This window comes from Strix uralensis, chromosome 2 (assembly GCF_047716275.1).
Source record: "Strix uralensis isolate ZFMK-TIS-50842 chromosome 2, bStrUra1, whole genome shotgun sequence".
Taxonomy (NCBI): Eukaryota; Metazoa; Chordata; class Aves; order Strigiformes; family Strigidae; genus Strix; species Strix uralensis.
In genome coordinates, this window is record NC_133973.1 from 52,516,570 (window position 1) to 52,544,490 (window position 27,921).

The 27,921-nt window shown below is 39.9% G+C and overlaps 1 protein-coding gene across 2 annotated transcripts; it reads right to left on the reverse strand.

Moving 5' to 3' along the window:
- Positions 1-1,447: 1,447 nt before the first annotated feature.
- On the reverse strand, positions 1,448-26,049 carry TXLNG (taxilin gamma). 2 transcript variants are annotated; one of them, XM_074858716.1, is made up of 10 exons: positions 25,921-26,049; positions 17,317-17,629; positions 16,520-16,611; positions 13,038-13,208; positions 12,105-12,299; positions 10,624-10,743; positions 9,507-9,581; positions 6,417-6,509; positions 5,781-5,876; positions 1,448-4,752 (listed from the first exon to the last, which is right to left on the reverse strand). In XM_074858716.1, exons 1-10 carry the CDS (start codon positions 26,047-26,049, stop codon positions 4,432-4,434), a joined length of 1,605 nt encoding a protein of 534 aa, XP_074714817.1. In that variant the 3' UTR covers positions 1,448-4,431. The 2 variants fall into 2 exon arrangements, with proteins under 2 accessions (XP_074714817.1, XP_074714818.1); XM_074858717.1 differs by lacking the exon at positions 25,921-26,049 and adding an exon at positions 18,315-18,392.
- Between the last annotated feature and the right edge of the window lie 1,872 nt (positions 26,050-27,921).

Genomic DNA, 27,921 nt, shown 5'->3' on the forward strand with positions numbered 1-27,921 from the left:
TAAAAGCTAGCATAGTTAGATGAGACTGAGTCAGGCTATTAGAAGAAAATACATTCTTCTTTCAGGAAGACATGTCTAAACAAGAAGAAAAAGGTGGATAATAAAAGCTAAATGTAGAAAAAAAAATTTAGGAAGGAGCAAAAAGTACCTTTGAGGAATAACTTACTAACAGCCTAAAAGCAAGCATCTCTTCTCAAGTACATCAAACCCACTTGCCCATCTGCCAGGGAAATGAAGCCCTGGCAGCTGGACTGAAGGGCTCAGAATGCAGCTGGTGAAAGAGGTTCTCATGTCAGAGCTACTCTTCACAAGAAAAGTACAGCTCAAATATATATGTACATGTGTGTGCATGTATGTTAGGAGACTTAGCACCTAATAAAAAAAGGCTATTAACTGCTATGTATAACCAAATTTCTCTCTAGCAAAAGCTTGCAAATCTGACCAGTTTCTGTAAGGAAATAGATCCATGGAACTACCAACAGTAGATTTGACTTCTGTATCAGTATGCACCATATATAGAGGCAGGGGCAGCACCTTCTGTGGAGACAAGCCTCAGATGTGAGGGAATACTCTTGAATGAGTAAAGTACAGCAAGAACAGCAACTGAGACCAAGCAATGTACTTGGATTTCCAAAATACTTGGCATAGCTCTAGAAAAGGCTCAGGGGTAGGACCTACATGGCTCAGCTTTTGTAAGATAGGTACATTCAAAGAAGTGAGCAATTATATTTAAGTAAAAACATTAATATTGTCTTCAAAGAGTCACAGAGCACATCATAGTATATTGTTGTAAAACAATCCTATGTACTACCTAGAAAAAAGTCTACATAACTGGTTTTGAGTTCAGTTTTCCTTTCTCATATGTTTGGGGAAGTTGCCAAACATTAGGGAATATGCCAAAAAAGGCAAACAGAACACTTGGCATTATTAGGAAACTGGGAGGGAACTGTACATTAGTAACAAATGACCCCACATCATACAACAGAATGGGGAGCACTTGATGAAATTATTGGACAGCCTGATTTTTGACATAAACCCCCCATATTTTTCACACTGTGCCCAATGGAACTACAGTAGGTAAATTTTTTGGAGACAGGAGGCACAAGCAGAATTCAGAGCAGGCAGCCCCAGGTTCAGCCAGAGCTCTGCCCTCCACCTGACAACGCTCCCAAACCGAAGGCCGCTGGGTGAGCGTAGCCAGCCCGGCACTTTACTCACCCTACTCTGCCTGCGCAGCTTGTCCTGGCTACCACCAGTAACATGGAAGTCAGCGACACGGCCCTGTGACAGCACCTTTCTTATGGCATTTCACTTGAACAATGCGCTTAAACTCAAGTTTCACATCTTTTAATTTTCATTCTTGATTTTTTCAAACAAATACAATGAGTTCAGTAGATCCAGTTAGAAGACATGAATATGATGTTAAAGAAAAACTCAGAGTCCAATATATTAAGCATACTTATTTACTTAATCTATACAGAATCGAGTAGATAAAATTTCAGATTCACATTAGTGAAAAATCTCTACAAAATGTTTTTGAAAAGCAAAACAAAGACTGCCTGTTCATTTATCATTTTTCCTCATGAAAGCAGACATGGGTTGTAAAAATAAAGCAGTGTGTTTAGCACAAACTAGATTTCTGCATCACTTTTTTCACAGTTATTTCCATCTACAGTCCAAAGAGGTAGATTTTCTGCAACACCTGAGAATTGAACTGTAACATAACCAGGTGTAATGAAAGGAAGGACAAAACATTAGAGATACAGCCCTAACCTACTTGTGTATGTATACACATATTTGGGTCTTGCATCACATGTAATTTAGCTTTTTGCAGCTTAATCATGGTGAAACTGTCAATCAAGCCCCAGAGTTTTGACAATTAGACATACTTATTTCAGGCTACATCAGTTCACAGCCCAAGTTAAACAGTTTATGGTAGTGGGAGAAAGGCATTAACACAAGTTTACTTAAAAACCCTACTGGAGCCAATTTGGCTGCACACTGGCAGTGCAATAGCCTGCTGTATGGCAGATCAGTTAGAATGCTGAGCTCATCTCTTAACATGAATTTGGTTTTGTGGTTTTTTTTTTTTAAAAAAAACCAACACTCTAAGCAATGCATGAAACTATTGACTGGTTTCAGGAAGCAAAGTATAGCTCACCTTGGCCAGATAAATTGATACGATATGGGTATGTTACTGTTAGGAAAGAAAAAATATCCCCGTTTTAAAAGCCTTTCACTTGGGGCGTTCTACTTCATTTACATATTAAGTCAGTAACAAATATATTTGTATTGCTGTTCTATACATCTGTCATGTCTCTAAAAGCCCTTTAAAATACTCTTGCAGCAGGGTCCAAAAATTCACTCTTGCCTCCATATAGAACAAGCACTATAGAAAGAATTGTTAAAGATACAAATGTCCAAATAATAAATTGTAAAAATAGAAAACTGCATGTCCTACCTTGCCAAGGGTATGATGCATCAGATACAAAGTTTTTCACTTTTCCTCAGGAAAATTACTTCATGCTTAGTGTTAGGTGAAAACCAGTTCTCGCAACAACTATTTTTTAAACAGCTTGATTCTATAAAGAAAGTCCTTTGAAAAGCAACTCTGAAATACTTCTTTCGAGTATTTTTTACACCATATGGTTAGCACGATTAACATTTCAAAGCTCTGAGTCTAACTTGACTGGCTGCTCATCACTACCTTCTTTTCATTCCTGCATTGTGCTTGGACCACAAACACAAAACCAGCACAAATCTAGAAGGATGGCCAGCATCTGATTTGCTTCACCATTTAGAAATGTCAGTTTTGCAGTTCCTCTCAGTGGTATGAGCTAAAACACATTAGGCCTTACATAACCTTACTCTCTTTCAGAGACAGCTACATTATTTCAATGTACATTACTACAGGAAAAGGATCAGGAGCTCAGTGCAGCCTGAACATTCAAGTAATTTAGCCACTAAACTGTCAAGGGCAATGAGGGTGGGAAGCTCATTGAGAGATGTGCTTGATTCAGAAATCCCCTCCCACGTTAAGTGCAAAGAACTTTAAGTACCAGAAAAGGCTACGCGTTTGTATTTCTTAAAATGACAGCAACCAAAACCAGAAAGTAAATACATGGGAACTAAAGTTAAGGGTAGCTTGTAGTTATTTCACACATTACCTTGCCCAAAAATAACCATTGGTCCTAGTTTCTCTCAGGAAAAGAAGTCAAAATGTGGATATCAAATTTTCTAGGAAAAGACTATATGGTTTAAGGTTAACAAGGGAGCTTTGCTTGTGGTACGTTAGTATAAGAACTTGAAGTACCATCTTTACCAGATAACCTAACTGGGAAGGCACTCTGCCAACTGGTACAGCTTTGAGGTTGAATGTGCAAGAAATTCCATGTTGTACGTCAGGAAGAGTATTTGAACCTACACGTTCAATTATAACCAGTATATGCTTAACTAACACTTAAATACATTGCATACAAGGCTATTAGAGAAAGCCTATATGCCACAGACTCGTGTGTCTTCCACACCTTCGGCAGTAAATGTCTGTTTTCCAGCCCTTCAGATAATCCAGAGATTCATCTAGACAGTAATGGATTTCTCTAGTCAGGATAACCATGTGATGGACACACTGCAGCTAAGAGGGAAGAACGTGACCAACACCTGTGCAATAGGCTACACAACTGCAAAATTCCACTAGGTAACATTGCTGTACATTTTCTCACGCATTTATATTTAACATGTTCACAGGTAGGGTAAATAGTCCAAACTAACCTTTACAACACAACCCTGAGAAGTCTGCAAGAAGTTGTACACCCTGTTTCACCAGCTGCAAATTAATGTATTTCAAAGCTGTTTTTTTCATACCACAAAGTACATAAAACCCTTTAAACATATCTTTTACTGTATTCTGGACCTTTACTTTTTCATTCATATATATGAAAACATACTAGAGGGAAAGCTGACTTTTTTTACTGGCCATTAGACATCCTTATGTAGATAAATTTACTGGAAAAATTGGTAGTCTTTAGTATACTGAGTGGCAAATCAATGAACAAAACCAGAATGCTGTCCTTTAAACCAAAAAAAGTGACCTGCTGTCACTATTTTTCCCCAGAACGATGTTATATCTGTACACAGTCTTCCACGACAGTGATTTGTGTTGTGGGGAGGAAACGCACATGCATCCTTTTATGGAAAAATATTTTCTTTTAAAAAATGAGGCAGATGTGCAACACAGTTGTGGAAAATTTATAGTTTAAGCTATGTAAAGCTGCTATGCAGCTTCCTGTACCACATAAGTCCAGTAGTTCTAAGAAAATACAGATATGGTAGAAAAAGTAAGAAAATTTTCACCACAAAACCAAATAGTTACCACCAACAGAGAAAGTTATACACAAAATATATCTCTCAATACAGTGTTTACACTTCATTTTAGTCTACAGATTCAGTGCCAGGAACAGGACTTGTTGAGACAGTCTTTTCAGAGCTATTTGCTGCACATGATTCCACATCGGGCTGGATTCCTGGTTCCGTGTCAGTGGGAGTTCCCAGCTCCTCGTGGGAATTGAGCGTGCAGGACTGCAACACCTGCACAGCTAGATCCACATCTGCTTCTCTGAGAGAAACCTGCTCCTTAAGGACTTCCACCTTCTCATTCAGCTCGTTCCTTTCTGTCTGAAGGGCCCTGCATAGCTTCTCCAAACGCTCCAGTTTTATTTGAAAGCCCTTGTATTCTTTATCTCTTACTGTTTTCTGAAGGACAAAAAAAAAAAATGAAAGCTCTGTGATTCAAACAATTTTCTTAAATTTATGAAAAGAATCACCACTATTTAATCCCAAATATTAGGTCTTAATTAATCCAGTAGATCAAATTCCAGCTGCACTAGAGCAATTTTCCTCAGAATAGTTGACTGCTACACTTCAGATGGTTTTTCTAAGCCGGATTGGCAACAGACACCTTTAGAACCAAGCAATAAGCACTACATAACTACATAATGCTAACTGTGAGGGCTGAGTATCAGTGAGGATCCTGATATGAAATCCCATAGAGTAGTCAATAACAACCCAAATAATGGCAACTATAGGGAGCAAAAGGGCATACAAGGGGGAAATCTACAATCCAGCACCAGAAATCAGGTCAGAAGGTACCATATTCATGGCTCTCCTAACTAGCCCCTTAAAAGAACAGAGAAAGGTAAGCAGTGCTATAGCAGAACCTGTATAACCTAGCATGGTTTAGCAAAGTCATACCTAATATACTTGAACTAGACAGTGTGAGCAGAACTGTATGCCTATGGCCTGGGTGAAAACGGTTTTAGCTCCTCTTCTGCTGGACTACAGTTAAGTAATGGCACTTCATGACCCCAAAAGCAGCAGCAACGCAGGGAAAGTAATTGATCCCTTATACACAGGTTATTTTCTTCACATCAGTCTTGTATATATGAAATAGATTTCTACTGCAGCACTGATTGAACTTTGCTTAGCATATTGAAATACAGTCAATTAATTCAGCTTGTATGATTTCATACACATTATCTCACCAATTAAACAGTAAGCAAGGAAAGATGAGGCTGGTTTTTGTGTCATGAGTTCAGATTTATATAGCAGGTTTTTATTTTCCAAGTCTGAGAACTGTACCATTTGCACAACAGAAAATACAAGGCAGACAATCCAAGAGACTACTGTGTATTATTTCCAGTTCTCTAAAATGGAAAAACTGTATGAAGTTCACTAAGATACAGACTGTAGTTTAGCCATACTGCTGCTTAAAAGATAATTACCTCTTCAGCCATTTGCAGAAGAGCCTTGTTGTTGTTTTCCCATTTTGTACGCCACACTATGGTTTCCTTTTCCAGTTTCTTAATCTTCTTAGTCATCTACAAAAGAAAGTAAGACTTAATTCTGAGGCTTGTGTTGCGGCATAGGTAGGTTTACACGAGTAATTCAACTTTCTAGTGTTACTTTCCAAGTCCAGTTTGAACAAGTTATTTTACAGAAAAGTGTTTCTGCACAAAATCAACCCCATAAATACAGATTCTGCATTCAAAGAAACCAAGATTGATTCCTAAAAGAAACAGAGTAGCAACCTTCAAGTACAACTAATAAAAAGCTTCAGGAAAAAGTAGTTTTAAAACATAAGCACAGCCAAAAGACCAAGAAGTATTTTATGCCTTTGATAGAACACTGAAATTGGAATTTAGATATTATGCAAGTACATTAAAAAAAAAAATCAGAAAAAAATTTACATTTCTCTTCCATATGACAAATTCTTATGCCCTATCTTATGATCCAACCAAATGTCAAAAGGCTCCACATATTTTCAGAAGGCAAGCACTGTTATAAAATCTTAAATGCATCCCACTAACAGCATGCGTTTTTATATTACTTTTTATGAAACTAAGTAATCCTATAAGTACCTTCTCCATTTCCTGCCTGAAGGTTGTAAAGAGTTCATTACTTTTTGCCATGGTGGTCTGGAATTCTTCAAACTTATCCATATAAAGAGAAAGCTGTTGGAAAAGAGGCAAGGATGTTAATCTGAACAGCTGTATAAAAATACAAAAATATTAAGGTACAAGACAAAATTAAACTCAAAATAGTAGAAGATTAACTTATCTTTTTTTATATTATCCTATGATTTCCATTTGAGGAACATGTAGAACTTGTCTGAAAACATGCTATTCAAATTATATATAAAGGAGAGTTCTATGTTTATAGAACAGCAATATATTCTGAACTAAAAAGGGTATGTTTAATAAGATGTTGGAAGACACAGTTCATCACTATCTCATTTTTGCTTCCCTGTTGAAAAAAAAATCTGTGGACATATATGCATATCAGCACATGGTTAGTGAAATTAAAATTAGAAAAGACCTACCTTTCCACCTTAACCAGCCAAAGCTAACAACCAAGGCTGGAACAAAATAAGCATGCTTGATTCCAGAAATCAAAATACACATTCACAATCTATGAAATCTGCCCAGTGAGCAAAAATCAAGGAAAGTGAATATTGACAAGGAATTAATTTAATAGTGAAAAGCATTACATTTTAACTAGAGAAGAGCATTAACATTCGATGACAAAAAATTTTCTTGCCCTGCACCACAAGATCAATCATCAAGAACAAACTACAAAATATATTAACATAGTCTTTAAAAAATGATTAGGTTATGGTTCTTATTAAAACAACTTTTATTACCAGTGTGTAATTTGATGTTCTAAGAATACATGACCATTTACTACTAACCACTTCAACTGAAGAGTAATCAGTTCTCTCAATTCTTACAATGGGGGTTGCAGGACAATACTACTAAGAGCACAGAAATAATGTTTTGCTCTAATAGAGGGGAACTTTCGTAACAGAAATTAGCCCAGCTTGTCAACAGTTAACTGAACTTTTCTAGCTCATCTTCTACAAAAAAAAAATTTGTCAGCCCCAGGAAACCAAACTATACACACAGTTACTATGAAAAAGCTTAATAAAAAGGCAGTGGGATTTTAAATAAAGGGTAACCAACGTGGGAAAAAAATCATAAAAGACTAAGTGTGGCAAAAAACTCTTTGGGAGAACTTGGATATTAATGAGTTCACGTCCAGTGGAGATGCATGTGTATGATTACATTTAACTACACACATACATACACACTTCAAAAGTAACTGCTGGAAAGACTGTAAAAGAATTAGGTACAGTAGGTGTGAAAAAAGGGCATGAAACAGGGCTTGCACAAAGACTATACGAAACCTCAAAAAACTGAAGCAGTAAGAGGTATACAATAAAAGGAGTAGCTACTGCTTCTCAGATGCTATGATGTTGAACCTACCATTTCCCTTTGCCTTACGTGCTGCACTCACGTGTGGCCAATGACTGCAGGTGATCCAGAACCACAGCACAAAAACTGGAGACCATCTCTCCACCCTGAGAGGATTTTGCTGTAGCATTCACAGCAAGAAAACAATTTGAAAAATAGCAGTTTGTGGACAGACACACTCAGGTTACTAAATCTGAATAACTAGAGGGATAAACATGACATTGCTGGTTCCCAATCCTCCACAACAGTACGAGATGGTAACAATAAGGAACAAATTCTAAAACGGGCCTGGGTAAAAATCCCCACCCAACTTTTTACAGTCACAAGGGCCCCTCTGGTCCTGAACAGCTATAAAAAAAAAGATAAAAATACCTTTGGAAGAGAGAACAACAGTTTCAGAGAAGCCAAGGAATGACACAGTAGCTGCCACAATGAATAGATTCTTAAGCTTTTATATATTCTAATCTTTGTAATATTAACGCTATTACAGAATCACAGAATCAACCAGGTTGGAAAGGACCCTGAAGATCATCTAGTCCAACCATTAACCTAACACTGCCAGTTCCCATCTACACCGTATCTCTCAGCGCTATGTCGACCCTACTCTTAAACACCTCCAGGGATGGGGACTCCACCACCTCCCTGGGCAATCCATTCCACTGTCTAATAACCTGTTCTGTAAAGAAATACTTCCTGACATCCAGTCTAAACCTTCCCTGGTGCAACTTGAGGCCATTCCCTCTTGTCCTATCACTTGTTACTTGGTTAAAGAGACTCATCCCCAGCTCTCTGCAGCCTCCTTTCAGGTAGTTGTAGAAGGCAATGAGGTCTCCCCTCAGCCTCCTCTTCTCCAGACTAAACAACCCCAGTTCCCTCAGCCGCTCCTCGTACGACATGTGCTCCAGACCCTTCACCAGCTTCGTTGCCCTTCTCTGGACACGCTCGAGTAATTCAATGTCCTTTTTGTAGTGAGGGGCCCAAAACTGAACACAGTCATCGAGGTGCAGCCTCACCAGTGCCGAGTACAGGGGTAAGATCACTTCCCTGTCCCTGCTGGCCACGCTATTTCTGATACAGGCCAGGATACCATTGGCCTTCTTGGCCACCTGGGCACACTGGGGGCTCATGTTCAGCCAGCTGTCAATCCACACCCCCAGGTCCCTCTCTGACTGGCAGCTCTCCAGCCACTCCTCCCCAACCCTGTAGCGCTGCTGGGGGTTGTTGTGGCCCAAGTGCAGCACCTGGCATTTGGGCTTATTGAACCTCACACAGTTGGCCTTAGCCCATCGCTCCAGCCTGTCCAGGTCTCTCTGCAGAGCCTCCCTACCCTGGAGCAGATCAACACTCCCACCCAGCTTGGTGTCGTCTGCATATTAAAAGAATACTAACTCCAACAATTCAGCGTTTAGCACCTTCCAGTAACGGTGCACTTCAGATGTATTAAACACCAAGTACAAAACATCAGATCTTTACAATTTGTACTTCCCACTTCACTACTGAAGAGCTAACTACTGGAAACTATATTTAAGGCAATTAAAAAAATACCAAGTACTTTTCACAAGTAGTGTACTGCATCTGGTGAATGACAACATGTAGTTTTCTTCATATGTTCTGTTATGTTCACTACAATCACAAATCTCTTGGTATTTTCTTTCTGCAACAACTGTAATTGAAGACCACTCCATTAAAAAGAGATACCTGCTGCTTCAGCTGAGCTTCCTGTTGCTTCATCTGTTCACATTTGTGTCTGGACTCCGTAGCTTCTTTTAGAAGCTAAAAAACAATGCAAAAAGCCACATAATGAAGAAAGTACTACTGAAAATAGCCTAACTTGATTTATGATGAAAAATGAACATATGTTAACATCACCTAAGGGCTATTCAACCATGTTTTCTCACATGGGCTTTTTTATTACTATACTATACTTTCATATATACGATTTAAAGCATGTGCTGGCATGCAGAAATTTGAGACATTTTTCAAATTGGTAGCATGAGTCAATGTTTCTATTTCTGTAGCAAGTTTGAACAGCTAAATTTGTATGAGTAGTTCATTAATCAACTGTACATAATTTTAATTGTTTTGTAACCTTATTTATTTTCCACCTCCATTTCTCCAGTCACTAATATTACCTTTACAGACTAATTCAAACCAATTTTGCTTCCACTTGACACCATTTCATAGGTTCATCTTTCAAGATATTTTCATCAGCTTATGATTCCAAAATTATGTTTTAAAAATACAGAACAATCCAACACTGGATGATCATTTTAAGGTTATACAGAAAAAGCAAGACTTTTGCTTAGAGGTTACAGATACATAAGGAGCATAAACAACCCAAGTATTGTTTTTTATTTGGAAGTCAACTTCTTGGAAGACTGCAAGTAATTGCTGATTATCAATGTACAAATAAAATGTCAGGCATAGTTCTGGGGACAAATAGTTCAGAAAAGCATATGCTTTATTCTGCATTTTGTTATTTCTTATAGCATAAAAACAGAAGTTACGATTATTGACTGCGAGAAAGTACCTTTGGTGTTTCAGCTCAAGGCATTTCTCAGTTTAAGAAAAATCTGGATGATATCCAGTACATTTGCTGAGAATATGCAAACAATAACATTACTTGCCTGTAAATATGGACATTAATATTGTAGGCACTACACATACACAAAACTTAAATCTCAGTCTCCCTGTTGAAATCTATCCTAATTTCCAAAAGACAGTCTCATCAATTTGCAGTGTTTTGCTTTAAATCATGAAAAATCCGGTTCAGTGGGTTTTGTTATTTCTCTTAATATACATAGAATTCACTTACAAACTCCCTTTCTCGCTGGTGTTTTTCCTCTGCTTCTTTAATAAGTTGGGTAGTTTGCTGAAGTTTGGCATCCACAAGTTGCTGCTGCAGTTCTTTATGTTTGAACACTTTATCAATATGCTAAAAGGAAAAAGAAAATCATATTAGTCAAATATAAATAGTCCACTGGTCAATTAAGGTAAGCGTATGTGTATGGGGAGATGCAATTGTTTAGCAGGTTAATGCAAAGGAAAAAGCAGCAAGACTTTTACATGCCTTTTCTCTCCCTTTAACTCGATACCTAACTACACTTTTTTGTCTCAGAAGCCAGATGCATATTTTATTAAATTGGTACAATACTGTCAGTCACCTCACACTAGACATTTCAAAAATCCTGTAACAAGTAGCCTACATCCTTTCTTCTAAAGTTGGTGTATCTAATTCTTACTGTACTTTGTTACTTCTAAAAGCTCTAGTCCTCCTAATTAAAAAAGCTCAAAACAAGCAAAGTTTGCAATAGTTTATTTAGCTGATGAAATTCTACAAATCATTGAATTTTGCAGTCTTCCATCTGTAAAGTAGCACAAGGTAGCTTCCTACCTTTTCTCTTCCCCAAATTATCTGATACAAATATTTCATGATTGCAAAGTGGGGTGAACTAGTCTACAGAAAGCTTTCTAAATGATCCAGATTTTTAAAAAACAACACAACAAAAAAATCAGCTGAGAAATTATATTCCAAACCTCCTGTGTCAACTAGGAACTAGCAAACTTATTTTAAGTGTAGAACTCCTTGAAGCTCAGTTCTCTTTTTGACAAGGAGAACTGGCTGTTTTCCACTACTGTAGCTTAGACTGGCTAGCTCACATACTGGTGCCAATCAAAGCTAGCTCAATTAGTCCTATAATACAGTCATTTCCATGACACCAGTCCAAATATATTCTTAAAGCATGATGGCTAGCTTTGACTCTATGCCAACAAGAACAGCACACACAAAGAAGCTTCCCCCAAACCTCCAACCTTAACGAACGAAAACAAATAACAGAATAACTCTTGTATCCCCTCCCACTAACATGAAATTGTAATTTAGAAGTTCAAATACTAATACATATTTGTGTTGGAAATAACCTTTGGAAGCCATTTAGTCCACTCAAATCAGGGTCAACTTCAAAGTCTGATCAGGTTGCTCACACCTTGCCCAGTTGAGTTCTGAACACCACTAAAGTCAGAGTCCAGTCTCTGGACAACTTCGTTCTATTCAACTGCTTTCACTGTGAAAGATTTTTTTCAATGCATCTTGAATTTAGATATGCAAAGCCAGACTGAAAAGGCAGACAGTGGGCCAAACAGCTACTTAATTTTTCACAGAAGTAAAAAGAATAATTTCAAATATATATACATGATGGCTGTAAAGTATTAGGGTTTTTTCTCCCCTTTAAACAGTTATTTGATCCTTACAGTCAAAGAACTAACAGAATCTCATTAGAAGCATAATGTAAGCACCTCTTCTCGCAATGCATACTGCTCAATGAGTTTCTTCAGTTTTTCCCCCAGTTCAATATTTTCCTGACGGAGCTTGGCATTATGTATATCATGCTGTTCCAGTTGAGCCTGAATTTCATTCAGCGTAATCTGGAAGTGCGCAGTTGCTTCTTTGCGCCTTTCTTCTTCTTCACGTGCTTGCTGCATGTTTTCTTCCTTTTATGAGAGAATATTAACGTGTTCAAGCCAAACCATGTACCTTTTTGATATTTTTGAGTCAGAAGCAATGATGAAAACTGTACAGAAGTATTAAGTTCTAGAGTGCTAGAGTTAATATAAATCATAATCATAACATGCTATGCTGACTACTCCTATGAAGCACATAGAATGAAGAACCTAGAAATTCCAGAATTTTTAGAGAATCTTGTCCTTACCACTAGTACCATTGCTCAGACTGGTATTATAGGATGATACATGAATACCTTTGCAAGCTAAGAATTACCCAGATGTTAAAACAAGCATTTATACCATAATGAAATTTCCTACAGTGATCACAGATAAGAATCTCTTGGCTCTCTTCCATTTCACTCCCATCCATTATATTCTGACAGAATTAAGCCTTTTTTGATACCCTGCCATTTCATGCTGCGGTTATTTCACTTGTGTTATTTTTTCCAGCAGCCATTAGCATTGCTCCCAGAAACAAATACGGCAAGATCACATACTGCAAGTAACATGAACCAGTTTGAGGGGAAAAAAAAATTAGTGAGTTGAACTACCCCCATATTCCTTACCTTAAAATCAGGTACACTTATGCCACACGCCACTCATCTTTTGTTGGTACAGGTAATGGGCAAAGTAGTAAGTAAAAAGCAGTAGTCCTGATTTTAAGCAGTAATCATTAAGTAAGTTTTTCACCACCACTGGCACTGTAATTTATGTAAATAAACTAACCTTCAAAGTCTTGTTGTGACGCTGAAGCTCCCGACAGAGGGATTCCAGTTTGCTACGTGCCAAAATGGCCTTGCTATGCTCACTCTGCAAGTGGACCTTCTCCTTTACAACTTGTGCTTGCTTCTTCTGCAGTATCTTCATCTGCTTTTGAACATTCCGGCTTTCCTCCAACTAACATTAGAGAGCATATTTATTAAATAAACATAGGTGAAATTATCTTGATGTATCTAGATGAGCAGACTGAATAAACTTTTAAACATTTCAGTTGGAAGCAAGAAAGCAAAATAATTTTATTAAGACCCCTAAACTGACCTTAAAGAGAAACTCCCATCATCCTACAGACAATTCTAAATGCATATGGACAGAAGATGAAAATATACGAATTCCAACTTAAACATTTGCATTTGAGGAACAGGAACCGTGGACCTGTTGACCATGGGCTATCAGCTTGCATTCAGCTACAGGGGTAGGACCAGCCCTGAGAAAGGAGGATGTGGCAGATACAATTAAAAGCCAACTGAGACTGGCTTTTCAACTAGTCACAACTTTTTCCACTCTCTTATCTGTAAGGTACACACAGCTGTTAATCCAACAGGTCTTGGTTTTACTATCAAAAAGAAAAACCCACAGAACTGTGTACAGAGTTTTCTTGTCAGCAGGAGCTCCTATCAAAGGAAGCAGTAGTTGAGACAAGTTTGTAAAATGCTAAGGTATTTCAGAAAGGAACAGATACAACTAGCAGCCCTGACAAATCAAGTCAAATATTGTTAAAGCTGCACAGCCCAGACTTTGATGACTTAAGAGATCTGTAGTCTCAACCATCTGAAGCAGAATTTTTGTTCTATTTCCTTTAGGCTGTTTAGATGATAGATGACAGCATTAAACTTTGTATACAGTGCTGATTTCAAAATCTATTCTATGAATATCCACTGAATAGAAGTTTCTTGCATGAATATCTAGCTGAGAGTAAGTTCCATTAAACATTTTTGGGCTCCCCAAGAAACCATATTTAGAGTCTGTTCTATTGTAAAGAAGGTAACAATGTTAAGTGCAACACTGCTCCTTATTAGGTAGTGCCTCAGCCTTGGGACACCACAGGAAAAGGCAGCTGGCAACGAGGAACATCACCATGACAGAAGAATACAATGCTGGTTTTCTGAAAGAGCTCAAAATAATCTGAAGCACAGAAGAAAGAATAAATTTAAGGACCTCCATGACAACAGTACATTAAATGCATATTTAATCTAGTTTAGAGAAAAGGAATATTAAGGGACTATCTTGACATCCAAACATAAAAAGCCCTTTTCTTGGGTGGCTAGAAAAAACACCTCAAGCGACTGTGCTGTTTGCATACCTATGAAACTTCAGGTCTGTAAAAGTATGCCAGCATGAGACACATCACCAAGGATGCAAACCTTCCTGCATCACAAACTGATCTCCTGATAGATTCCAAATTAGAAAAAAAAAAAATTGTGGAAGATCTTTTGCCAGGAGAGAGGCATTCCTACCTTTATTGTACAGTCCTTTTCATGAGACACCACTGAAAAACCTGACAGTGAGCTTTAAAGATGATGAATCTTTAAAAAAAGAAAAAAAGCATTGTAGGTGCACTGTCATGAACAGTTCAAACCTCTGCTGGCATTAAACCTGACACCTATGCCAGTGGTTCACCACCACTATCATGAAGAAAAGAATGCATCTTAAAAGGAACACATCCAGATCCAACCTAAACTTTCCAGAGGGAACAGAGTACCTCTAAGACTCATTCAGCTAAAACAGAGCTACTGTTACACCCAAGCAAGCTCCCACCCAACCTCCCAGCAGTTCTGAGCATCATGGGGAAAGCAACTGTTTTTCTAGGATGGTGACAATCTATAGACTGTGAATGCTTACTATAGGCTATAGCTCCTCTCCTGGGAGGGGAAAAAACACAACGTGAACATGTCTCTCCTGACTGCTAAGCTTCTTGAAGGAAATTGCCATTCACTTGGTCTAGCTGTTCCCTGATTGTTTTGAGATCTTTCTTCCAACAAGAACATTTGAAGTGAAGATCATGCAGACTGTTTTCTTTCTGCAGAAGTGAGGAATTTATGCCAGCCTAGCTCCTCATGCAGGCCATCATCATCACCACTGTGATATGACATGGGAGCCATTCACCCAAATAGAAAAGGCATCACATGCACAAGCAATTGCTCATGAGAACTAACTCATTTAATGCATTTTTCTTTCACGATATCAAAGCTCAGTTTTAGGTGGGCTCCCCATCCTTGAGTTGTACTACAGAAGTGTCATTGTTTCTCATTTAAATGAAAGTGACAACTTAAGAGAAGCTGCTGGTTTTGAAGGAAATTCACTCACATGAACAAGAGCACGCATGTGAGAGAGAGCAAGGAAAACAAAGCAAAAATGTTACAGACCTCCAAGGAGGACTCAGGATTTCCTAAACAGAACTTAATTTAAGTCTATTCTTAAGTAATTAATATTGCCTCTGTGAGTAAAAAGACCACCTGCTAGCTCATCCTCAAAGCTCTGGAGACATTAGTAATCTCAAAGGAAAAATTTACTTCAGAAGAGCTACAACCACTATGTCATTTTCAGAAACATTTTCATATATCATAGACCTGACATCTACAGAAGGAAAATCTTATGCTTTTGTCAAGCTATTCAGTTACCTCTTCAGTTTTGCATTTACTTTATTACTATAAATATGGTGGGAAAACATACACACACAGTATTTCTGGTCTTTCCGTTCTTGTCTGTCCCTGACTCAAGATGAACAAGTCAAGCATTTCTGTCTCGAGGCACATTCAGAAAAGTGAATTCATGAGCCTTTTTTTGTCATCGATTTTGCAATCAATTAATTTAGAGAATAAATTTTCATTTCTCCTACTTGGGGTGGGAATGCACTTCATGATCAATTACTGCTAACATTTTGGTTTGTTACTGGAGAAATGTATACTTTCCTGTCCATTCCTTTGCATGCAGAAAGCACAAAGCAAAATTAAATCTAGATATTTCCAACTTCCCCTACCTTCCCAAAAAATCACTAGTGTTAAGTATAACTGAACTTTTGCCCAAATCTCGGTATCACAGTATGTTCTTTCCCTGTATCCTAAAGGGTATAAAGTGCTAGCACAAAAGCATTATCAACAGAAAAAAAACTAACAAAATAATTACTCCCAAAAGAAACTCTTAGCTTTCCTGTTAATCCTAATGTTATGCTTCAACACCAAGTTATCAAAAAGTTATTATAACCTCTTTTTTCTTTGGATTTAGGCAGTCATGTAGAAGCAAAAGGACTACATGCAAGCTTGGCTGAAGCAATACTCATAATAAGCCTGAGCATTTGTTGTTTGTTTTTTTTTTTTTTATTAACACCATGAAAAATTCGAAATTGTTAACTGTCCTGTATTAGATGTTCTTGCATTCCACAGTTAATATTAACACATGAATAACTCCTGCTATCTTTACAAATTACTTACCAGATCAGCATACTTCTTGCACAAAGCTGCCAGCTTTTCCTCTGGAGTAGAAAGTGTGTTCAAGGCTTGCATTAATAATAGCACTTCTTTTCCTATGAATTGGATCAAAGACAACCATATAACCATATTGAGTAAAAAAAACACACCATAAAAGCAGCCTCTCTTTAGAGGTAATATAGAACCATGAGAAATTAGTGTGAGTTAAGTTGTTCTCTGATTTGATAGCTGCACAGTCCTAATGGACGACAAATGGGAAGTCATCACAGTAAGAATAAATTTGTCTTGCCTATGTGCCATTACACAACACGGACAGCAAAGGTTACTTTAATTTTAAAACCAAAAAAGTACTGGTTTATAATTTATAATAGCACAGAAAAAGAAAAATCTGACTGACATTTAAAAGGTTAAGTTTTGCTAATAAAGAATACTCACACAAGTGTTTTTAATAAGCCTTCGAAATTTAAATATCAGCAGTGCTTTGGTAGCATTGAACGCCGCAATCCCAAATTTAAGAGTTAATCCAACAACCGGAACGTTAAGAAAGCAGATTAGTAATAACCACATTATTATTATTGTTATTATTATTAAAGTTCCTGTAAAAACAGCGTACCAGCTGAAGGATGCTTACATATGCATTAAGAACTGTCTTTTCCTAAGCAGAAGTGTACATTTTCTCAGAATATCCTGTTAAAGATGACAAGTTTTGGCTACAGAGTAAACTTGAGACAAAGACAGCAAATGCTATTTTATGAAAATATTAAAGCCACTTAAAAATCAAAATGCTGAAGAGAGCATACCCAAAGTTTTCTCTTTGTGTTTTTCACTCTCTGGATCTTGCTGGCCATCAGGTGGATCAGTACGTGCCTCTTCTCTCCCAGGAGTCTCCTCACGAGACTCTTGAGAGCAGCACATGGACCCCGGATACTTTCTGTTCTTTGTGATGTACCCAGTTTCTTCCAATGTGCCCGTATTTTCCAGGCCATAACAGTTGGACTGTGCATGCTGCAACACTGTATCAGAGAATTCATTGCACTTGCTGTTCACCAGCTGATCCTGGTTATTCATTCCCATCTCCTGAGATCCAGCTTCTTCCATTGCACCACCAACCAGCTTCAGAAGGGAAGGAAGAAGTGGAAGTAAACAGTCAAGCAACTGTATTTAAAATGAAAATTTCCCCTTTCTTTCGCATGGACAAATAAGAAAATCCCATCATTATTCAAGTTGATACTCACTGCTGTTAAGACAGGTATATAAAAAAACTGTACACAGAATGAGCCTGAAGAGTGGTAAAAAACAGCACACAACAGCCCAAAATATTACTCTATTATGAAACAACTTAAATACCCTGTCATTGCAAAAGTTTGTACTCTACGAATTAAAAGCTCACATGGAAATCTGTTCCTAAAGCTCCAAAACCATCATCTCCGCTGTTAAAGCACACAATCTTAAATGAAAACATTCCTTCCTCAGTTCTTTGAAAATGTATCTCACAAACCAACACTAAGTATACTAAATCTAAAACTCAGCAAGAGTTTAACTAGCTTTATGCACTATTATTTGAAAAATAAGGTACAGAAATTGAGGCAGGAGGACACCATTATTAAAACCAACTTTATTACATATTAAGTTTCAGAAAGCTGGAAGATATCAGTTTTAAAATAATTCAAGAAACATACTGCAAGAAGGGGGGGGGGGGGGGGAATTAACCTGCTAGGGAGTCTAAAGGAATCCACAGAAATATGTTGGTTCAATAACATACATAGTTTAAAACTACTTCAATCAGTATGCCAAATACCATTGTCAGCTCATGACCAGAGAAAATCTGTTGTTACAAGAACGATAACCAGGACCAGCACCACATCCATTTTTGAAACGTTAAAATTCATATCTGTGAAATCAAAGAAGTGAATATTAACTGGGTTCAGATTTGGAGTCCTGCTACGTATGATTTTTAACAATACATTATTTCTGCTCAATTAAACAGAACTTTTCACAAGATTTCTTAAATCCCAATACATTTAATCATTTAACCAAAAAGTTAAACATCACCAGTTGTTTTAACACTGCAGTGATATGTCCACATTTTGGAGCAGAACACCTGATGACACCACTGTATAGTTTGAGCACCTACTAGACTCCCCTCTCAAACACCAGAACAACATTCTCAATTTTTAGAAACATTTAAGGCTGATAAAAACTTCAAGGGCATTTGGTTGGGTGTTTTTTTGTTTGTTTTGTTACACTACAGAGGCTGGGACTCAGGACAATACCAACTGACTGGGTATTTTTTTTGCTGTCCATTTGCAATCCTACTATACAACATACATACATAGTTAAAAGTATGATAAGCAGAGTTGAACTCACTTTACTGCCAAAGAGAAGTGATCATTATCACTGATTTATTTTCAGTGAACTGAAAGTAAATTTCCTTAAAGTCACAAGGCAATATAAACCCAGTGTTTGTTTATATGCAGAGTTATACTGTTTAAGCACAAATTAATTTCAGATTATCTTATATTTTAATATTAAAAATGTGCTAATTCTTAAAGCCAGGGGTTTGCACTGGGTTTTATATTCTGCACAGATGGACTGTTTTCCTCTTCAAAAGGAATTAGCCAACAAAGGAATGCAGCCAACACTAATAATATATTGTGAGATATATTTCAACTCCCAATTTGTTCAGCATGCTTGGAAGAGTTATTTAAAAATCATTAAACAAATATGCATTAACACCATAAAAAAATACATAACAGCTTAGGTTTTCTCTATATTTAAAGCAAGTCTCTTGCTTTTGACCTTATCTCAAGGTAGATTCATTCCTGAGAAGAGGGAATTCATATAGTAACTTTCATGAAGGACAATAAGCTTTTTAACTGCAAATAATCCGTACATACACTGAGGAGCAACTTTTGACTTAACAAGGAAGATTCACTTTGCACTGCTCTTCATGAGTGCGGAAATTATGCACATGCTTTATGGACAAATAAACACACTGCAGTTTCATCATTCTCTAATCACATCAAACAATGTACTTGATAAATGCCTGCAAAGGTAATGTAGTAATAGAATTGCTGTAACAAATAACCAACCCCAACATTTAACAGTTGACCTTTAGAGCTGTAAAATGCATATTTTTTTCCTTAGAATGTCTTAAATTGCGGGGCTTCCATTAGATGGAAAAGGCTTAGCCCCCCCATTTAGGGTCAGCTAAACAAATGAGATGCTTCTCAAAAAAGGACAAAAGATTGAAAACAGAAGAACTTGCTTCACTTTTTGTAGGTACCAGTGGTTGAAACCATGGCACAGATCTTCTCTAAATACCATGATTCATACAGAAGCTGAAGATACTGCGTCACACTACTTTGATAAGACAGGAAAGATCAGAGGTATCTGAACACATGATACCAGAGCAGAACTGCAGTACCAACACAACAGCTGAAACTTGCAGTTTTTCCTTCACATAGAACATGAACTTCCAATTCAAACACCCATGCCTAAGAAGTTTGGCAAAAGGTAGGGAAAGTCTGCTCTAAACTCAAAAGTTTCTGGTTTGGCACAGCATTCCCAGACTTTCTGAAATCCATAAACAGACTCAAAATTTTCTTTTTGAAAGCAGAGCACAAAATTGCCAGGAACTCCAACAAGCAGCTGCAAAGGCCTGACTGGCTGCAGCTGTGCTTACACATTGAATAGCAGCAGTGCCCGAACAGCTCTTGCTATCATTTCATTCCTCTTTCATACCCGCCTCTGTTGTGCTAGCAACAACAGTCATGCAACTTGTTCTAACGCAGTTTATAGCCAGATCAGTACCTCAGCCCAGTTCACTGCACAGCAATAGGCAATCCGGCCAGCCAGAAGTGCTAGCACGATGGTTGGAAAGAAGCCAAAGCCCAAGAGTCACTAAAAGAAAAAAGTCAATCTAATCACGGCCAGAGAACAAGGAACTAAACAAAAAATACCTTATCCTCATCACAAGTACCTAGTTAACACTGATAACTAAGGTACTGTAACATCATCAGCAAGACAACACTCATGAGAAGCATCACTGTCAAATTTAGACAATCCAGAGTTTTTCACTGGTTTTCATCTGAGAAAATTCTGCCACTTCTGGGGAAAAAAAAAAAAAAAGAGAACTACCAGGAAGGTGACCATACATGTGACCACTGAGTTGCAAAATGCCCACCTCTACTAGCAAACCATCATAGTAACTTAAACACCTGTCAATTCAGTGCTGGCAATTAACATGCATATTCCAAAGCATCTAGAAATTTCACAGAGTGAACACCACGACCTCATTAATTCAGCAGAGCTTTTTGTATAAGTTAAATTAGGTGTCAGTCCCATTCCTTACTGACAATAATAATTTCTCAACTCTCAGTATTCTCTATCCTTCATCGAAAAACCCACAAGGATTTTCAGAACTTCAGACTCATTCTCTGAAGTCTAACAGAAAAGGCAGAAATAACCTATCAGAATACTGAATTGAAGAAAAAGGTTTGTGTACAAGCATCCTGTACATCTCAAATATATTTGAAGATAATAGCAATAGTGGAAGAACTACAGACCTTGTCAACCTCCTCTTGGTTTTCCAGCAAACATGGAACAAATCCAAGCTTACTGACAAGCAAGCATGCTCCCTGCAAAACCAAAGCTTAGGCAGTAGACAGTTTTTGTAATATCCAGCTTTCTTAGCTTAAATACAATGAAAAATTGGTGACCACAGGCTAGAATACTGTATTTAGAAGTGGATCTACCAGCACCTAGAACAACCTGATACTATACAAAAAATAACTTTAAAAACCCTAGTTAAATTCTACCAAGTTGTAGTCCACAAGTTCCAGCAAAACTGACAGTAGTACTAAAATTCTAACATATTTAACCTAGATTATAAAGTATTTGTTTTTCATTTTAAACAGAAAAGTCTGTTATTGCCTGATAGGGGCCACAGACACTAATAGCTAGATGATTTCCTGATTATGACTAACAAAGAATTTTCTACATTAGCTGTCACTTTAGATATTAAAAACTTAACCAGAAGTCTAAACAGCCTTCTTAAACTCAATTTTATTCTTAAAACACTTTAACTACCGATAGTTTCAGATATGATCTGTATCAAGCTTCAAGTCGGAGTATAGTAATAATAAACATCACACTGAGAATGTTAGGTACTAAACCATTAGTACCACTGAAATTACCCCCCCTTTGAGACAATGGTGAGAACAACCCCAACTTTTACCTCTATCTTTTCAAATGTGTGCTAATCAGACGAGTGAACTTCTCAGTTTAACATTCCAGCCAGAACAGAGCACTTCCAACAGCACATTGTATAATAGCGCTGATTCAGTACTGACTGAATAAAAACAAAACAAAACCAGCCCACCAAAGACCTTCTACTGAAATCACCACTACCTTTTCTAGCTGCTACCATGCTTTCTCAGCGTCCAGCTGGCTTCCAACCAGCTTTAATGATAGGTGGTTTATAATCTGACAGACCAAAATTAGATTGTTGCATACTTAGAAAGATTTTTAGTGAGAGACAAAAAGAATATATTGCACAGATAACGTGTCACTTCATAACAAAATTATTTAAGAAAATTCAAAACTCTACCATTAAAAAAATAAGATACTTGCACCTACCTAGCTGTGAAATCAGCTATTACAAGATGCTGACACATCTGAATAAGCAGATCATCTTCAAGCTATTTAAGCTAGAGTTACAGGCCAAACAACTTGAGGATGCCTGCAAGAAAATTACTCGTAACATCACTCCAGCTCACCCCAAAGTTTTCATTCAGTCTTCTGCCCTATTCTCTCATCTTGTACCTTGACTAAAAAAGGTGCACATCAGGAAAACTCTACCTTACTTTATACCTAAAAGATGAGGGTACAAGATAGGTAGCCAGTTTCATAAATAGGATATGATCAGAAGAGCATAAGCCAACTTTACTTCAAAGAGTACTGCTTCAGTAGCACACATTGTACATAAGGACAAGACAAGACACCCAGGCAGAATTTATCCTGTCATGACAAAATGTATCATCAGACTTACTTGTTTGTTCTAGTGCCTACAAAAGTCTGTAACATACAGTGCTACCTAAAAATATACTGTGCTTATTGTTGGTATTACATGTCCCAAAGTACCTATATTTTATACTCCTGCGCATACACATACTCAATCTTTCCCTAAAACACTCGGTTTCTCCTATTAAAAGAAACCATAATTAGTAGCTACACCAAAAACCTTTTTCTCCTATATGTTAGCAAATTACCCTAAAAACCAAAAGCACTAGCATTTATCTATCAAAAAAATCTACATTCCCCATAGTAGCAGTTGGCCTGTACTGTGAAAAGACTCCTACAACCTTAGCCTTCAGAATTGCTAATACTTTCAAAAAATATCCTGGAAGCTTTAGAACAAACATATGTACATAAAACAGATTTTCACACTGTAAGACAACCTTGTAATACAAGCAAATATGTAATCATTTGCCTAGCATCAGGCTCCTGAAAAGACCCTATGAATAACATCATTCAGCTTACTGCATGTGCAAGTGGACATAAAACCTTTACACCCCTTATCCTGACCAATCACATAAAAGAAAAAAATTTTCTGGCAAGAAGTATGTCATATTGAAGAAGTATATCATAAATGTTTAGGGCTTATAACCAATTTTAGGCTTCCTGCATCCCAGCAATTTACTTTTACCTGCTAACACAGGGAAACTTACTTTGAAAACATGTGCGTAATACACTTCTTCAGCGCAGATACTCAAGATGACTTCATTTAACATAACTGTGTTGTTCTGAAAAATAAGTCATTCTTGGTAGCAATTTTATTCATCACTTCATAAAAACTAGTGTTTTGGGACGTCACAAAATTTGGGCTTGAATTTTATAGCAGGTGCACCTTCATCCACTGGTCTAGACACAATAATTGGGGTGTCTGTGACCACAAGACTAGCTTATTAAGGTTATTTCTCCATTTCTCTATACTGTGCTCACTGGCCTGAATGATCATGCAGTCTAATTATACCTTTCTGAAAACCTGATGGCCTCTGAGGTGGCTTCCCCACCGAACCAAGATCTTAGTTGCGAGATCAGAAAGTAATTTCAAACAAACATTTCACCCTGTTCTGTCATTACATTAAAAATTATGTTCTGTGCACTCATTTATCTACTTTCAAAATACTGGACTGAGGCACCTGCAGTATTGCTCATCATTAGTTTCAAAGCACTGCAGGTTAGAAGTCCCAACACAGCAGGAGGATGATCAAGAAATATCTACCTTGGAAATCTGTATCTTATTTTTATAAAAGTCAATATACTGAGTCAATGTTAATAGAATTCCACTACTAATACTGTTGGCCTTACATTCCAGATGTAGCCTTTGATACTGGTGCACACACTTACATTCTCACACGACCCCTGCTTAGGGTCCTTATTTTTGTTACCCTCTCCATGCTGCTTGCTCTTTCAGTAGCCTCATGACACAGAACACATTCCTGCTTTTAAAAATTGCTTTATTTACCTCAAACAATCTCAAAGGAGAAAAAAACCCAGATTAGTTTTGTATAATTTTTCTTCTCTATGCTCTCAAAAAAGATGAGAAAGTTCTCTTCCCTGCTTTAGATTAAAACATTGAAAACACTTCCTGTAATTCTAGCAAAAATTTCACTGGAGGAACCCAAAACTTAAATGGAAACTTTCAGTGCGTTTACATGCAGGGCAAAGTGCTGCGCATTTCACCAGCCCTTTTTAATCAAGCATCTGAGACAGGTGCTAATTAAGAAAATATTTAATATAGTATGAATCACTTCCGCCAGTGAAGTTTCACTTCCTCTTTACTATAAGCCTAATAGTTTTCTAGTCATCCACCGCACATTTCTGGAAAAAGCAGGGTAGACAAGTTCTGAATTCCCAATGCAAACAGGTCACAAGGAACCTAAAAATAAAGAAGCTCCCGTGTACCAAGGCAGGGGGAGGGAAATCTGCAAGAGATTGCCAAAGGATTTTTAACTCACAAAGAAAGTTCAAAGTAAAATTTGCTTAAGATTCCCTGCCACATTTCACCTTTTTAAAAAATTAAATGTCGCTTGACTGTGGGTATATGAAATAATATAGCAAAGATGGTTTGTTTGGGGTTTTTTAAGCTTTTTTGTTAAGCAACACCATAATCAGCTTTCATAGTGAATACTAAAGTTACTTACAAGCCACTTCCTAAGAAAGAACTTCAGAAAACTTAAAGCAGAAGAGAAGGTTTTCCATTGAGGAGAACTAGCTCCACAGTCTCTTAAGCCTCTCTCCAGCAGCCAAAATAAACAGTCACCACCACAAAGTTACTATTTCTGGGATGTTATTATGCTTTGTACCACAGTAAAAAGTTACCACAAAAAAGCGACTTGAATTTATGTAAGGACACAGCATAAGATACTGAAGGCAGCACATGAGATTACCAAGGCAGTTCTGTCACATAAAACACTGTGTTGGCCGTATTACATACAGTAGCGGAGTTACAACACATTTTAAGTCTCTGCTGTTTGATGCCCAAATATACATATTCTAGTTTTTTCCTACACGGACATGCAACCAGAAATTACTGTAAAGTCACGGGGAACACCGCTGCTTTCAGCGCCGTTTCGGTAGATGAAGGGAAAAGAGAGAAAAGGCCATTTCTACCCGTTTCGGAGGGCAAGGAAAGGCTCCCGCCGCCCCAGCACCCCCACCGCGCTGCAGGCAGGCGGGCAGAGCCTCTCACCTCAGCCTCTCTCCGCTCGCACCGGCGAGCGCCAAGTGCCGGCAGCGGCGCCGGGGCCGCCCGGTACTGCCGGGCCACGGCCGCTCCGCGGGGCAGGGTACAGGCGGGGCCGCTCGGCAGAGCCCCCGCGGGGCTGTCGACAAAGGCGCCCCCAAGGCCACCCAGACCCCGGCCCGAGCAGCGGCGGCCGCGGAGTTACGGCGCTGCCCCCCCTCCGCACCGGGCCCCGCCACGTGCCACCGCCCCCAGCGGCCCGCCCCGCGCGCGAGGCAGGGACCGCCCCTCCGCCCTTGGGGGGGGCGTGAGGGGAGAGGGGGGTGGGGGGAAGCTACCCCCGGCCCCAGCCAGGCTAACGCGGCTGCCCGGGGGCGATGCCGAACCCCTCCCCACGCCCCCGACACACACCCGCGGCTGCGGCGACGGGTCCGGTCCCGGGGGAAGCGGAGCGGAGCCCGGCCTGCCCGACGCAAGCTCCCGCAATCAGGGGTGGCGGCGGGGGCACTGCCGGCCCCAGCACCGAGCGCCCGAGCCGGCCGGCCGCAGAGGCCGCGTGGGGACGGGGGAGGCGGAGAACGAGGCGCCACAAGCCGGCGGGGCGGGGAGGGGGAGCGCCCTCCTCCCGGGCCCGTCTGCGCGCTGCCCTCACCTCCGGGCTGCCGCTCGGGGCCGCCGCCTCCTCCGCGCCGCTCTGGCTCTGGAGCCGGCTACGTCCCGCCGCCGCGCTGCCGCCGCCGCTGCCTCCTCCGCGCGCTGCCTCCGCTCCGCGCGTCGCCATGATGTGACGGCAGCATCCAAACAAGCTGCCGAACCGAGGAACACCGGAAGCGCTCCCTGCGGGCCCGCCCCTTCTCCGGCCGCCAGCCAATCGCCGTGCGGCCCCCCGCCCCACGTGGGAGCCTCGCGCTCTCCCTTTGCCCGCCGCTGCCCCAGGCGCTGCCGGGGCGGCGGCGGCGCCCGTGGGCTCCCCGGCGAGCGGCGGACTGCGCTTCCCGGCGTGCTCTGCGCCGTGACGCTGCCGCCCGGCTCCAGCATGCGCTGCGCGGCGCGGCGCCCCGGCGCTCGGGCCTGAGGGGGGCATGCCGGGAGCGGTAGTCTGTCCCGCCGCGGGGCGTGCCGGGAGAGGTAGTCCCGCCGGCGGGGCCTGAGGCGCGGCGGGAGGCGCGGGAGCGGCCGCAGGCGGGCAGACAGGCGGGCAGGCAGCGTTATTAACGGTTAACCAGCCAAGGAAGCTTTGTGCCCTCCCTGCCTTGAGCTTTATTCCGCCTTCCTTGTAGCCATTACTGCGTTTGTCACCGCTTTGAAGACGCGACCCAGCGCGGCGGCGGGGCCGTGACAGGCGGCCGAGCGTGGGGTGGTTGCCGCGGGCCGCTCTTGGGCGGCGGCTGTGGTCGGCGGAGCCGCTTCTCCCGGAGCAAAAGCAGGACGTCTGTCGGAAAGCTGAGTTGCGCAACGAAGTTTTGCCAGGAATTGCTTCGCGTGTGTAGCCGAGGCCAGGACCGCAGCTGGAGCATCTTCTTAGGCCGGCACGGCTGGGGAAATAGCTTCGTGAGCCTTCCGTGGGAATACAGCGGCCTGCTACAGCCTTCGCCTTAGCCAAGCCCTTCTCCGCTCCTCGAGGCACCTGCTACGGGTTTAAGGATTGCTTCCGTGGACGAAAGGATGGCAACTTCTGCTGGAGGAAAGAACAAAGCCGCTGAGACACACATGCAATCCTTTGGAGCCACCATCAGTTTCATGGGCACATGTGGGCCTTGGTCTCCTGGTAGATTGCTGTAGAATAACTTAAAACTGACTCAAGCAAACGGCCTGGAGATACCTACATTCCTGCCTTCCAGGGAAATAAACACAACCTCTTCATAGTACAAGGGGAACTTTTATGTTCTTTTATAGAGCTACTGAATAAAAAAATACCACTAAATCTCCTTGAACACTACTGCAGAGAATAGATAGAGTGGATATTTCTGAGTACTTCTGTGAGGCAGTACCTGCTTAAATTATGTTGTCCTTACATCCTAAATCTACACTTACCAGAACTATTCAATTGCTAATTTCAAGATGAAAAATACTTAGATTTTTGGGTATCATCCTGATCTTTAGATGGAGTTTTTCTCCCCCAAAATAACACTCATGCTTTTACAAACATGCATAATACTGTTACAATTCTCGGAAAAAGAAGAAAGGACCCCTCCTCTCCCCCAGCAGAATTTTGATGCTTTAGGATTCTTCTCACAAATCCCTTCCGTTTGAGAGTAGCAAGAAATCCATGCAAGTATGCTCTGGTTGATCCCAGGATGGCTCATGCCATCCTTAAACAGGGCTTTAGGATTACTTCTAATTCTTCTTAAGCATTATTTGAAAGTATATATATCTGTAGCAAAGCATAACTTACTCGTGCACCCCCCTTCCCCTCCCCCAGATAGGAACTTTTTGGAATAGAAGGAAGATTAATTACAAATATGAACTACTCTCAGAATGGAATAAAGAACCACAGACTTCTTGCAGGCTGTAAGCCTTTACCGCAATAAAATTCATTGTAGGCCTATTTTGATGAATTTGGGTGCCAGAGAGGTTAGCACACATCGTGCAGCAGCAGACAGGCTATTCGGACAATGGGGACAAAGTTTACTTCAAAAACTACCAGATGTTA

Bases quoted from the DNA above. Each gene is read 5' to 3' on its own strand.
- TXLNG (XM_074858716.1), bottom strand. From the start codon at position 26,049: ATGGCGACGCGCGGAGCGGAGGCAGCGCGCGGAGGAGGCAGCGGCGGC. The intron at 5,877-6,416 runs GTACTTATAGGA...TTTCTTTTGTAG, and splicing joins TCAGGCAGGAAATGGAGAAG to ATGACTAAGAAGATTAAGAA. The intron at 4,753-5,780 runs GTAATTATCTTT...TTTGTCCTTCAG, and splicing joins TTCTGCAAATGGCTGAAGAG to AAAACAGTAAGAGATAAAGA.